Source organism: Chinchilla lanigera, unplaced genomic scaffold, assembly GCF_000276665.1.
Source record: "Chinchilla lanigera isolate Chin_1 unplaced genomic scaffold, ChiLan1.0 scaffold00206, whole genome shotgun sequence".
NCBI lineage: Eukaryota > Metazoa > Chordata > Mammalia > Rodentia > Chinchillidae > Chinchilla > Chinchilla lanigera.
The window spans coordinates 356,317-370,132 of NW_004955607.1; the positions used below are offsets into that span (position 1 = coordinate 356,317).

At 45.0% G+C, this 13,816-nt stretch overlaps 1 protein-coding gene and 1 pseudogene across 2 annotated transcripts in view; both read left to right on the forward strand.

The window, feature by feature from the left end:
* LOC102003926 (multidrug resistance protein 3) overlaps positions 1–13,023 on the forward strand; it is a 62,188-nt gene extending 49,165 nt beyond the window's left edge. For both annotated transcript variants that reach the window (XM_005414906.1, XM_013510114.1), the window contains 7 exons: positions 921–1,021; positions 2,385–2,525; positions 5,905–6,061; positions 7,015–7,212; positions 8,747–8,953; positions 12,042–12,188; positions 12,774–13,023. In XM_005414906.1, coding sequence (XP_005414963.1) covers positions 921–1,021; positions 2,385–2,525; positions 5,905–6,061; positions 7,015–7,212; positions 8,747–8,953; positions 12,042–12,188; positions 12,774–12,980 — 1,158 coding nt within the window. In that variant the 3' untranslated portion in view covers positions 12,981–13,023. The remainder of the gene's footprint in view (positions 1–920; positions 1,022–2,384; positions 2,526–5,904; positions 6,062–7,014; positions 7,213–8,746; positions 8,954–12,041; positions 12,189–12,773) is intronic.
* LOC102003606 lies at positions 11,005–11,879 on the forward strand (annotated as a pseudogene).
* Positions 13,024–13,816: the final 793 nt, after the last annotated feature.

A 13,816-nucleotide genomic window follows, 5' to 3' on the forward strand; every position in this document is an offset into this window, starting at 1 on the left:
GTTGTAGAAACAGGTCAAAGTCTCACGGCTGATAAACAGCGTGAAGCTGAGATGTCTGCTCTACTGCTGGCAGGGAAGTCTGAGCTGCAGAGGCTCACAGACTCCACAGCAAGGCACGGCGCCATGCGGTGACATCCCCCTTGACAGTCTCCCAGCCCATGTCCTGCCACCAGGTCTGGGAAGCCGCGGCTGGCTGACTCCACTCAGCCAGGTGTCCTCGTTGAACCAGGAATTTTGGGGGGGATGGGGCAGGGTACTGAGAATCGAACTCAGGACCTCATGCTTGCCAGGCAGGCGCTGCCCCGCTGAGCGTTATTGCCGGCCCTCAGCCAGGAATCTGAAGCAGAGCCGTGGCCTGATGCTGGGTCTCCTTCCTGCATGCACACCTCCGAGCAGCGCACACTCAGTGCGAAAAGGCCTGGCATCTCCAGGGAACTGGAAGAACCACAGCCCAGCGATTCCCACACAGCACCCTGCCCTGCCATGCCACCACCACCCCACCAGCCTCCCGAGACCGGGGACTCAGCTAGAGGAGGCCAGCACCCCAGTGGCTCGTCCCGTCAGGGGCTGGTTTGGAAGAACACTCCTTGACTTTAACTGAAGAAATCTAAACACCATCAGTATAACCTTCAGGATACTTTTTTTCACTCCCCTTTGGCCATACTGGGGGTTGAATCCAGGGTCTTTTCACTGAGCCACATCCCTGACCTGTTCTTGAACTTTTTTCTTCTTGAGACAAGGTCTCAGTATGTCCCTAAATCGCCCAGACAGGGTCCAAACTTGTGATTCTCAGCCTTCCGGAGCCTGAGATTTCAAGTATGTGTCACCATGTCCAGCTCCTTCAGAGCCCTAAACCTTAACATTCTGTATCATTTCAGAACTAAAAGAGCCACTTCTAATGAAGGTCTGTTCCATTACAGATTGCAACTGAAGCAATAGAAAATATTAGGACAGTCGTGTCCCTAACCCAGGAAAGAAAATTTGAATCAATGTATGCTGACAAGCTGGATGGGCCTTACAGGTAATGGGCATGATTGCTGAGAGCCGTGCGCTTTCCCAAGGCGAGTTACTGCTCTCAACGATAATAAAACTTCTGCTGCAAATAATATGGCCATGACGATATCCTTTCTTCAGTAGCTATCTCATTGGCAATAACCACAGGGCTAGACATTTACATCTCTCTTTTTAAGAACACAGGAGGGAAGGAGGACAAGGAGGAGAGCCCCAGGGTGGGTGAAAGGGGGTGGATGTCGACAAAATCATAGAACACACACCGGTCTGCTGTGCAGAACGAAGAGGGGGCAGAGAGGAGAGGGTGAAAACGATCAAGGTAAGGTGTGCGCACGTCAGACCTGTCAAAATAAACCCATTGATCTGTATCATCTATTTAAAAAGCAGTCAAAAAAACGAAAAAGAAGTAAGATTAGGTTTATAAGAGCTAAAGATACAGAGGGCCCCACAGGAATTGGTCACCGGTGCAGGCAGCAGACACCGTCTGGCGTTTCAGGGTGAGCACCTATTACAAAGCACTCAGGCTCTATTTTCTCTGTCTATTTCCTCTTTGATATGGGGGGTGTATATATATGCAATCACTAAAAACTTTATGGTTTATTCTGAACTTTAAAGAATTAATGAGGAATAAAAAGCTGAACCAAATTATTAACTTGGTCATAATTTAAAGATTCAATAGCCTTGTGAATTGCTCAGTAATGGTAAGTATTGTAAAATTGTGGTCACAGCACCTAAATTATACCATCCAAATCAGTAATACTGACTGTTTTTTTCCTTGTCAAATGTCTTCCTTCTAATTTGAGAGTAAATCACTCATGAATCTTTTTCTAGAAGCCTAATAAAGTGTAGCATGGGGCCTGATTAGAAGTGGTGCTAAACTAACCATGTCTGGGGTCAGTAGGATCTCACTTGGGGAAGGACTTCTGGTGTGTGTTACATAAATGTAATAGCCCAAGTTTTGTGAACTACACCTAGTCACAGGAGACCAGGTCATAGGAGTGAAAGTGATTGCAGTGATGCGATTCAAGCTTTAGTTCTGTGACACCCTAGGTGTTGTTGATACAGTGGCTATATTTACACGGGGGGCATAAACATCTGAGTCATCAGATGTAGCTTGGAGTAGGAATACCGGCAGCCACTGTGAGCTCCGCATCCGTGTTGTTCCACTGCACTCATCCACAAAACACTGCTGCGTGACAGTTCTTATCCGTGTGGCACACACCAGAAAACAATGCCTCTCAAGATGAATCACTTACTCAAACTGACACAACTTAAGGGAGACCTGAGGCCCAGGTAGAAGCTGTGTTCTTTTCATTCCTTAATGCTGAGAGTAGCTGATACACTGATTATGAATATACCGACTTGCTTTTCAGGAACTCAGTGGGGAAGGCACACATGTATGGAATTACCTTTAGTATCTCACAAGCATTTATGTACTTTTCCTATGCTGGTTGCTTTCGATTTGGTGCCTATCTCATTGTGAATGGACATATGCGCTTCAGGGATGTTATTCTGTAAGTAGCTTTTAAAACACTAAGATGATTCTATAATAACCCTATAATACAGTTTCAGTAGGTTTATGCAAACATTTGGAGTAGGAAAAACCTATTTGTCCAAAGATGAGGTCAGGGAGTTACCCTGGCTGGCACAGAAACCTGATCATGTCAATACTCCCAGGGCGGTTTCACCACTCTCGTGAACAAACAGCAATCGAGCTTGTGAAAATGATCATAAAGCATAATTTCAGTTGTGTGTGTAACCCCAGCAAAGCACAGTGAGTTTTCTCATCAGGTAAATTGTATGTGGAAACAAATCATAAATGAGGGGAGGGCAGGGCCAGGGCAGGGAGCAGTCGTGATCAGATCTGTGTACCTGTCAAAGCCTGAGCTGAATGTGATCACTATGGGTTGCAAACATGTACTAATGAAAAGGAAAGCAAGCTGATGGTGACCGCGGACTCAGAACAGCGGGGAGAGCAGTGTGCGGTTCATCAGCAGCCAGGCCGCGGCCCGAGCGAGGGCACAGCGCTCCCCCCCACTCCTCTGTTGGGTGCCGAGGCTGATTCCATCCCCTGGCTGTTGTGAACACCGCCCCGTAAGTGTGCACACATGGGTGTCCCTTTAACACAGTGGCCTCACACTGTGTACTTCTACCCAGGGGTGGGACACCGCAGTTGTATAGTAGAACCAGCGTCAGCTTTCTGGACCTACATTCCTACCTACAGTGCAGAAGAGGCCTTTTTCTCCACATCCTCACCAGCGTGTTGTTGTTGTTGTTTCACATAGTTTTTAGTCATTTGTATTACTGCTTCTCAGAAATGTCTATTGAGATCGTTTGCCCATTTTAAAATTGGATAGCTCATTTTTAAATTGTTTTTTTAATTCTTTCCTATATTGTGCATATTAATCCCCTGCTAGGTCAGGTGATTAGTTGGCAAATATGTATTACCATTCTATAGGTTGTCTCTTCTACCAATTGTTTCCTTTGTTGTGCAAAATCTTTTTAGTTCAGTGTAATTCCATTTGTCTACTTTTGCTTTTGTTTCCTGTGCTTTTGGGGTCTTATCCAGAAAGTTATTGCCTGTTCCAATGTCTTGAAGTTTCTCCCCAATGTTTTATTCTAGTAGCTTCAGAATTCCAGGTCTTGCCTATAGGCCTCCGAGCCACTGTGAGTTAGTTTTTGTGCGGAGTGAGAGATGGGGTCAAGTTTCTGTCAAGTTCCTGTGGATGTCCCGTTCTTCCAGCACCATTTATTGTAGCTATTGTGAACGGGATTGCTTTCATGATTTCTTTCTCAGTCAATTAACTATTGATTCATAGAAAAGCTACTGAATTTTGTGTGTGTGTGTGTGTGTGTGTGTGTGTTACTGGGGATGTATCAGTTCTGATACTTTTTCGGTGGAAACCTTAGTTTCTCTGTGTATGGAATCCTGGAAACAAGGATCATTTGACTTTCTCCCTTCCTATTTGTGCATCCTTTCTTTCTCTCTTGCCTAACTGCTCGGGCTAAATGTTTAGTGCTGTAATGAGTAAGAGTGTTGAGAATGGGGACCCTTGACTTGTTCACAGTGTTCAAGGACGTGGTTCCGCTGTTCTCCATTCAGTGTGATGCTGCCTGTGGGTTTGTCATGCTTAGCCTTTATGATGCTGAAGTACAATCCTTCATACCTAATTTTCTCAGGGACTTTTTAAAGAAATGATTAATTTTATCAAATGCTTCTGCTCCTGCTGAGATGATCATATGACTTTTATCCCTCATGTTGTTGATGTGGGTATTATGTTTCTTGATGTATATATGTTGAGCCATCTTTTTATTCCTGGGATGTAATCAGTTTGACCATGGGATAATCTTTTTGCTCTGCTGTTGAATTCAACCTGCTAGTATTTTGTTGGGAATTTTTGTATCTATGTTTATTATGGATATTGGCCTATAGTTTTCTTTTTTCTCTTTATGTCCATTTATTTATTTATTACTTATTTATTTATTGTAGTGGTGTGCTTATCAGATTTTGATAACAAAGTAATGCTCATAGAGTGAGTTTGAAAATGTTTCCTTTCATTTCTATGAAAGAGTTTAAGAATGATTGATATTTAGTTTTCTTAAAATTTGCTAAAATTAAGCAGTGAGAGTCAGGACTTTCTTTTGTTGCAAGAGTTTTTTATTGAAAGTTCGATTTCATTACTTAATGGTGCACTCAGGAATTTTATGTCTTCTTGGTTCAATTTTGGTAGGACATACATTTCCATTTATTCTAGGTTTTCCAGTTTATTGGCATATATTTTTTCACAATACTCTCTCATAACCCTTTGAATTTCTGTGGTATCAGTTGCAATATTTCCTTTTACATTTCTATTTTTATGTATTTGGGTCTTTTCTCTTTTCATTGGGTTAATCTAGCTAAAGATTTGCCCTTTTTATCTTTTTAAAGAACCAACTCCACTTTTCATTGATCCTTTCTATTGTTTTTCTGCTCTGATCTTTTACTCTTTTCTTGTACCAATTTTAGGTTTGATTTTTTTTTTCTAAGTTCTTGAGATGTTTCAATAGGTTATTTTTCTGATGTAGGCACTCATTGCTATAAACTCCCCCCCCTTTTTACTGCTTTTGCTGTATTCCACAGATTTTGATAGACTGTGTTGTCATTTCCATTCATTCCTATAAAGTTTTAAATTTCACTGACTTCACGATCCATTTCTCATTCAAAAGTTCAGTCTCCATCCATTTGTATAATTCAAGTTTATTCTGTTGTTGACATCTAGTTTTACTCCTTTGTGATCAGAAAATATATAAGAGCTTAATATTTTTGAACTTAAGAATTGTTTTGTCATCAAATACATGGTCTATTTTAGAGTTCCTTGTGCTGTATAAAAGAATATGTATTCTGCAGCTGTTGGCTGGGTTGTTCTGTAAATAAATTATGTAAATTATGTCCAGCACTATGTCCTCTGTAAATTATGTCCATCACTTGGGTTGTAGTACTGAAGAAACGCTGTAAGTCAGGGTTATGGATTTAGTGGGAAATAGCATTCCTATTCCGGAACTGACTAAAACCCTAAGTACTATATGCTTCACTTCTTTCATCCCTGGCAACTAAAATTAGCTGAGATCACAAATCAAATTCCTGATTAGCCACTTCCTGAAAGTGAAAAACTTTGGAAGGTTACACATCTCTAGGAAATTATGAGCTCCTGTGGAAACTGGAAGGTGAGCATAGAAAATGTGCACTTGAAGCAATGTATCTCGCCTCATGTAGATACTGGAATCTCATGGAAATGTGTGGTGGGGAGAAGAGGGCAAGGGAGACAAGGATGCACACTAGCGAGCAGAATGCCTTTGGACTCGCAGGCGTCACGGAGCTACTCATATAAACTGATCTCTAATCCTTCTGTCTAGGGTGTTTTCGGCGATTGTGTTTGGTGCTGTGGCTCTAGGACATGCGAGCTCCTTTGCTCCTGATTATGCCAAAGCCAAGCTGTCTGCAGCCCACTTATTCCAGCTGTTCGAGAGACAGCCTTTGATTGACAGCTATAGTCAACAGGGGCTGTGGCCTGTGAGTTTTCTGTGCTTGATGAAGGCTTGATTGTTTTTCCCTAAGAGTGTCCAATCTGCTGGATTGTAACTATGTGATAAATTGGTGGTGATTACACAAACATACACTTAGCTTATTTTGTGATATTTACATGACTAATACTTGGCCAACTTTCCTGGCATTTTAAAATGTCATAGGAGCTTTCAAGAGTTCTGAATTGTAGCATGTCAAAATTTTTAAGAAGTAAATCTGAATTACGAGAACTGAATAATTTCAACAAAACTTCAGTTGAAGTTACATGAAGTATACATGAAGTTATATGCATCGAATTGTCACATTGATATAATTAACAATTTGACTTTAATCACATTTTATAATGACTGAATCATAGTTGGTAAGAAGGCCTCTTTATTCACAATGAGAGTAGTAATCTGGTATTTTATTATCTACAAGGTTATCTCAAACTCGTATCTGAATGTTCTTTATATCATACAAATACCTGTGCATTCTGATGTCCAACAAGTAGTGTGGGTAAAGAGATTGGGACTTGGACAATCCTCCCAGGACTTTATGAGCTTTGCCATGTTCTGTCCCACCAGTGAGAGGAAAAGCTCCAGGGCTTGAGATAAGGACTGTGCACTGCAGCCTCAGGTAGAAAGCTTGCTGCAATACTTAAGCCTATGAGCCTGTGGCCATTGGCTTGGCTTTAGCTTCAGAGTCAGCAGTGGGGAAAGCGAAATGCCTGCCTCGGGTCAACCAGAAACTGAGGTCAGATGATGCCTTTTTGTAATGGGTTTGTACCTAGTGTAACCTGTCCACCACCCTGTCTTCATTTTGCAGAATGTTTGCTATCAGTAGTGTCGCTATTATTCATTTCATATTTCTCTACTACAGTTTTTGATAAAGTTTCCTTAAAAAATAATGCTGCTTTATCAAATGTCAGATCAATACTAATGAAAATATAAACATTGTAGGATAAATTTGAAGGAAATGTAAAACTTAATGAAGTTATGTTCAGCTACCCCACCCGGCCAACCGTGCCTGTGCTGCGCGGGCTGAGCCTCGAGGTGAAGAGGGGCCAGACGCTGGCCCTGGTGGGCAGCAGCGGCTGCGGGAAGAGCACGGTGGCGCAGCTCCTCGAGCGCTTCTACGACCCCACGGCTGGAGCAGTGGTGAGCACACGTTCTCAGTAAACTGGCCAGTTAGTATCTGTCACATAGCCAAGCCAGTATGGTCGCGATGGAAAACACTGGACAGATGAGGGCCTGTCATTCTGTTTGACACAATGATCACATTTTATGGATCCCAAGCTGGCATCCACATCAGACAAACATATGAGGACAATAGGACACGATACTTGCAACTCTGTCTAGCTCAGAAAATACTGGATTGACCTCCACTGCCCACGGGCCTTTGAGCCAGCTGGATTACTCTAGGCAAAAACTCAGCTGTAGCAAGTAAAAACAATGAAAACCGCCAGCATAAAAACAATTCTCCAGCAGACACTGCCCTTCGTAGCTTTTCACTTTCCCTTCAGCTCTTATGCTTAATATCATCAGAAAGAGCAGCTTACAGCAGGAGAGCAGAGCAGGAGTTGTAGGACCTGAGTCTACCCCAGACTCCGCTGGATTCAAAGCAGACCCCTGCACCTGCCTGTCCTCCCATTTACCTTCTGCTCTGCTGACCTCTCTAACCCTGAACTCCTGGCCATCTTTGATCCTCAACCTCCAGCTCTTTCCCATTTGATTTTCATCACTGACTCTGATTCTGCCTCTGGCCCTCTCCCTTGAATGAAACAGAATGACTGCATCTGCCATTCCCACGGGGTGGCACCATCACCTAACTGGGGAGCCTATCTACACCCCAACAGTCACCCAAGATGAGATTCTTAAGATTACAGCTCTCAGGGAAGAGAGAAGGAAGGGCCGGGGTCACTGGCCTTTGGAATCTGGGCCCCCCTACCAATCCAGGTACGCCCAGGGGAGAATGGATAGCGCCAGGCTGAAGGGTTATGGTGGGACACTGATACGAACTCCTAAAGGCAGAGGGTCATGCAAATGCAGGTAAGGGCAGATAGGGACAGAGAGGCACACGGAGAGGCCAACAGGGCCAAATCTGTTATCAGTTTGCCACTTGGACAGACATCAGGATTGCCCGTCTTGGCCACGTGGACCTTCGGCAATGTGACTGTGCGTCCTGGTATGTCAGCTTGAATGCTGTGCACACACACCCACTCCCCAGAGTGAGCATGATTTTACTGCAAACACGTGCTTAAACTTTTGAAGAATAAAAAGGAAATAAATGCCAGCAGATTACGAAAGCACAGTTTTGGGTGGGTCGTGGAGGCCTGGCCCTGGGTCTATGTCTGGCCCCTGCTCCTTCCTCTCTAGCACTTGTCCCCGGCTCTACTCCCAGCCTCCATGAATGTAGCAGCTCTGCTCCATCCTGTGGTGTCTGTGCCTTGGAGCCAGCAAACCAAGGATCGAATTTCCTGGAACTGTGAGCTGGATCACACCTGCCCTTGAAGCTGTGGGACTCAGGCTGTGTCCCAGAGACAGGAAGCTCACTAGTACGGCGTCAGGCTGAGGCTGGAGGCTTGGTGCTTCATGCCCACCATGATGACCGAGTACAGCCACCCTCCAACTTAGTGGGGCTTCTCTTTCCCTTTTTAAAGCCTCTTTATAGTTCGTGGACTTTGGTTTTCAGCTTCTGGATGGTCAGGAAGCAAAAACACTCAATGTGCAGTGGCTCCGAGCCCAGCTGGGCATCGTGTCCCAGGAGCCCGTCCTGTTTGACTGCAGCATCGAGGAGAACATCGCCTATGGGGACAACAGCCGGGCAGTGACCCAGGAGGAGATTGTGAGGGCCGCCAAAGAGGCCAACATTCACCAGTTCATTGAGACACTGCCCCATGTGAGTTAACTTTGTTTTCAGGGTTTAATGTTACCATGATGAGGTATGCTGAAATCAAGGGTGGTAATATAAGCATCAGGCACATTCTACATAAGACTTCCACAGTGGTTTGCATTTCCTTTTTATTTAATTCTTGAAACTGCCCATCTGGAAGGTTTTTCATGGTTGAAATCTGGAACTGAGTAATTTTCTTCTGCAAAATTATGCTACAAACTCATCCAATTTTCTTTTTTGTCACTAGTGAAGCTTTACAGGCCCACAGTTTGTAAAATGTACCCTTGAAGGGCTGAATATGTAGAGCCTGCTGCAAGATGTGAGAAGTAACTGAAGTGAGCATATAAAGCTACACCTGGGCCAACACAGTACCAAATGCTGGCGGCAGTTTATCCGGACACAGGGAGACATGGTCCAGTCCCGACAGGGTTAAACAGAAACCCTGCCCTACAACTGTTTCCAACCACCTGTCCATGGTGCAGTCCCAGAGAACAGGGCATAGGTGTGAGCGTTTGTGTAGTACTCAGCAGAGTTACAGCTGCTTTTGAAGTCAAAGTTAACTTGGTTAATGATTGAGGAGGATCTGGTTTCCAGCAGGCACCCCGACACGCGGGTTTCTGGTTACCTTGGCTGGTCAGCCAGCAGCTTCTTAGCTGAAATTAGAAGGGACTAGAGTTTTCATCCCTAAACCGACTCCCGAAGTTACGCCAGGAGTCTTGTAACAGAGCACCTTCACTTATCAGCACGTGACCTTGGAAAGCCACCGCAGGACGGCAGATTGCTCATCTGCCCACAGCCGTACGTCGTGCAGAGAGGAACGCAAAGGCCGAGAAGCCCCACGCACTGCGCCTCAGTTGCACTGCCGGGCGTGGGCTCCAGTTAGACCTCACGCATGCTTGGGTTAGCCCGTGTGCTACTTTCCCGAATTTCAACCTTTGTGCTGAGGGAATTAAGATTTGCACGCAGTTATGAGGAATTCAGAGATCTTACATATCCTTTATCTACAAGTCCCATCTTCTAGAACAGCCATGCAGTATCACAGCCGCACACGGCATAATCCTTTGCTTTCATTCAGATGTCACCGGTTTTGCTTGTCCTTGCTGCGGGGGTGGGGGCAGGGTGGCTTTCCACCGACTTAAAGGAGATGTGTGTTGTGGTCAGTGTCGGGGCTTCAGGCCACGGCCACCGCAGGGACCTGAGGTGGGACGCAGCAGCCCAGTGCAGGTCGTAGTGGAGCAGGGCACTCACCTCCTGGCCGAAGAAAGCAGAGTGGGGCAAAGAGCAGAGAGGAAGCCGGGGGGGACCAGACCCAGCCCTCCAGATGGTTCCCCACCACTCCCTTCACTCGGCCCCGCCTCCTGTTTCCTCCTTCCTGTCGGCTCCCCGTAATGCCACCTGATTATCAGAGGACCAAACCACTGGGGTGTTGGAGCCCTGCGATTCGGTCGTTCTCTAGACCCCACCTCGGAGCCCCGCCATATCCAGATCAAGCCCTCGGTGCACGAGGTTCCGGGAGCTCGGCGTTCACTCTTCAGCGGTGTGCGTCAGGTTCCATGCAGCTGTGGTGTGGGGCAGATTCGTGTGTCGATACCACAGGCAGGGTGTGCCCCCACCCACTATCCCGTGCCCTGCGCTGGTCACTCCCCAGTCCTCCGCCCTCCTCCTCCCCAGCCTCTGGGAACCACTAATTTGTTCCTCATTTGTAGAGTTTTCTGTTGTAAAAAGGTTATATAAAGAAGAACAAAGTCACCTCAGCCCAGTGACAACTTTGGCAATGACGTGAGAGCAGGTGGCAGTGGAGACTGAAGGGAGTGGATTCTTTTAGAGAGCTTTTTAAAAGTAAAAGTTGATTTGGTGCATGAGAGCAAGTTACTACTGCTTACCACTCATGGACAGGTGCTTGCTCGCAGAACGAAAGACTCATTGAGCAAAACATATCTATCTCTCTGTTTTGGGGAGCCTAATAAACAGTTATTACATTTTTCTTTTGATTTTAAAATGTTTTGAAGTTTGAAAGAAATGCTTTTGCTGTTAACAGAACAGAAAGCCCCGTTATAATGGGTCAGTCCAATCAAAACAGTCCATCGAGGGCCCTGCAAAGCCCAGTGGCGGCCCCAGAAAGAGGGCACACAAACACAGCAAGAGCTGACCCCGTGAAAAACACCCCATAGACAGTGATGGCACTCAGCAGCAAGCCTGGAGTGTGACCACCACAGCAAAACCTGGTGATGATGGAAAAAGACTCTAAAATGCCAGAGCATCTAAGAATCACAACTTTGGATGTGAATGCCACAAAAGTAAATGCATTTGCAGCTTACTGTTTGGAATGAGAGTTTTTGGTGATAATTTTTTAATGGGCTGGGAAAAGCCATTTCCCACCAGGGAGAGAGCATTTCCATTGCTTCCTCTGATAGGGATCGCTTAGCTAGAGTAAAAACTGAATGGACAAGAGCAGCACCTACCTCATTCCCTCCCCTGAATGGCTAGCCCTGAAGAAGGACGATATACAAGCAATGGTGATCATTCCCCTAGAGAACTGGAAGATCAGTCAAATTTGCATCCAGGTTAGCAAACACCTGAGAGGAGCCAAGGCGATGGTGACCATGGTAGGAGCCAGTTTCTAGGCTACCTGATGAGGCTTGATGATACAGCACACGAGTTCATCCCTATCCCTGGCAGAATCCAGGATCTCGTCAAGAAAGGAGTAGCGAAGGTTGATCACATCCAGGCGACAGTACTGGATGAGGCAGATAAGTTGCTGTCACAGGATTTTGTGCAGATAGTGGAGGATATTATTCTCATGCTACCTAAAAACATGCATATTTTACTATATTCTGCTACTCTTCTTCTTGGTGTACAATGGTTGATGAGTTCCCATTTGCAGAAACCCTAAGAGATTAACCTGCTTTGACAACTAACCTGAAGAGGGTAACCCAGCACTACGCATAGACAACAGCGCTAAAGACTACACTGCCTTGACACACTTTAAACCTCCTACTGACTCTAAGTGATTTTCTTACAAATGAAACTATCAGCTGTGTGGTGAAGGACTCCCTCGAGCGTGAGCCCCTCTGACTCTCCTTGCTCCCTGCAGAAATACAAGACACGCGTGGGCGACAAGGGGACTCAGCTCTCAGGTGGTCAGAAGCAGAGGATTGCGATCGCCCGGGCACTTGTCAGGCAGCCACGAATCCTGCTGCTGGATGAGGCCACCTCGGCGCTGGACACAGAGAGCGAAAAGGTCTGGCTCCACCGTGTCCAGAGGCTGCCGTTGTCCTCAGCAACAAAACACAAAGGAAGGAAACTCGGGTTGAGAGGGGTAAACGTTAACCAGTGGTTATTCTGAGGTAACAGAATGATGTTTTGTTCCAAATTTTCTAAAACTATCACATTTCACTTTCATACACGGAAGACAAGCATTCAGAAGAAAAAACCTATGTAAGCTGCATTTTCAGCACATTAAATATAATCATGAAAAACTGGAAAATACTCGAAAAGGAATTAAGTAAAACGATATAGTGATTAGTTTGAACATTTAAATACTTGTGAAAACTACTGATGCCATGAGACTCAGTTCGTACTAGAATTAAAGAGCAAAACCTAGCAGTAGTCGTGGCCGAGTGGTTAAGGCGATGAACAAGAGCAAAACCACAGGTAGATTACAATGCCAGTTATGTCAGACACACATGTGTAAAGTCAGAGACTCGAAGAGATTATAAATTAGAATGGCTCACTTACCAGGATGGTAAAACTTTCCAATTTCCTTTAACGGTAAAACCTATTTATACAATTTTCAGGCTAGGTCTTCTGTCTGATTTCTCTGCAGGTGGTCCAGGAAGCCCTGGACCAAGCCAGGAAAGGCCGCACCTGCATTGTGATCGCACACCGGCTGGCCACTGTCCACAGCGCAGACGTCATCGTAGTAATTCAGAACGGAAAGGTCAGGGAGCACGGCACCCACCAGCAGCTGCTGGCACAGAGAGGCATCTACTTCTCAATGGTCAGCGTTCAGGCCGGCACTCAGAACTCATGACCTCTTTTTGTTGTGTATCTTAAAAATAAATCCAAATCATTCTACAACCTCCTGCTTGTAAAAGAAATCTCTAGTTTAAACCCTAAAATACAGGAGTCTCTTATTACATATGGATTTACAACATTCAGTTGGTGTTTGATATCCAGCATCTGAAACCTGAGACTTAGAGGTGACATCTGTTTTGAAGAAGAATAAAAGCAGCAGTTCACCCTGAGTTACCCTGATAGCCAGAGGGAAGAGGAATGCTCAGGTACATACAGGTGAGAAATAATGAACATCTCAGAAACGGGGAAATGCTAATGGTCCAGAACAGATGGGTAGATCCTATGCTTCTCTGGAAACAAGTTTCACAAGTACAAAGGAAAAATAAATTGTTCAGTAGCCTAATCTTTTCCTTTTAAGTTTCCAAGTTAGTGTGCTGTGGGGTAGAGGACTCTACATTTTCATTTCTAACATGTAAATTGCACTATTAGTGAGGCTTACTGTGATAGTGGAGTGTGAGGACCAAATCCAGTACCTCTTCTCCCCCTCCCACATTTCCCAAGCTCTAATAGTCTCTATTCTACTTTAAGGTCAACTTTCTCTAATTTCCACTATTCAAGAGTACAAGCAGTTGTCAGTATCCACTCATTTCACTTACATAATGCCCTCCAGAGCCAACACTTTGCTGCAAAGGAAAGGATTTCACTCTTCTTTATGGCTGGATAATACTTCATCGTGTATGAACACCAACTTTTCTTTATCCGTTTACCTTTATGGGCACCTAAGATACTGTATCTTAGTTATTGTGAGTGCTTCCCTAATAAATATGGTGACAGGTATCACTTTGGTAGGCT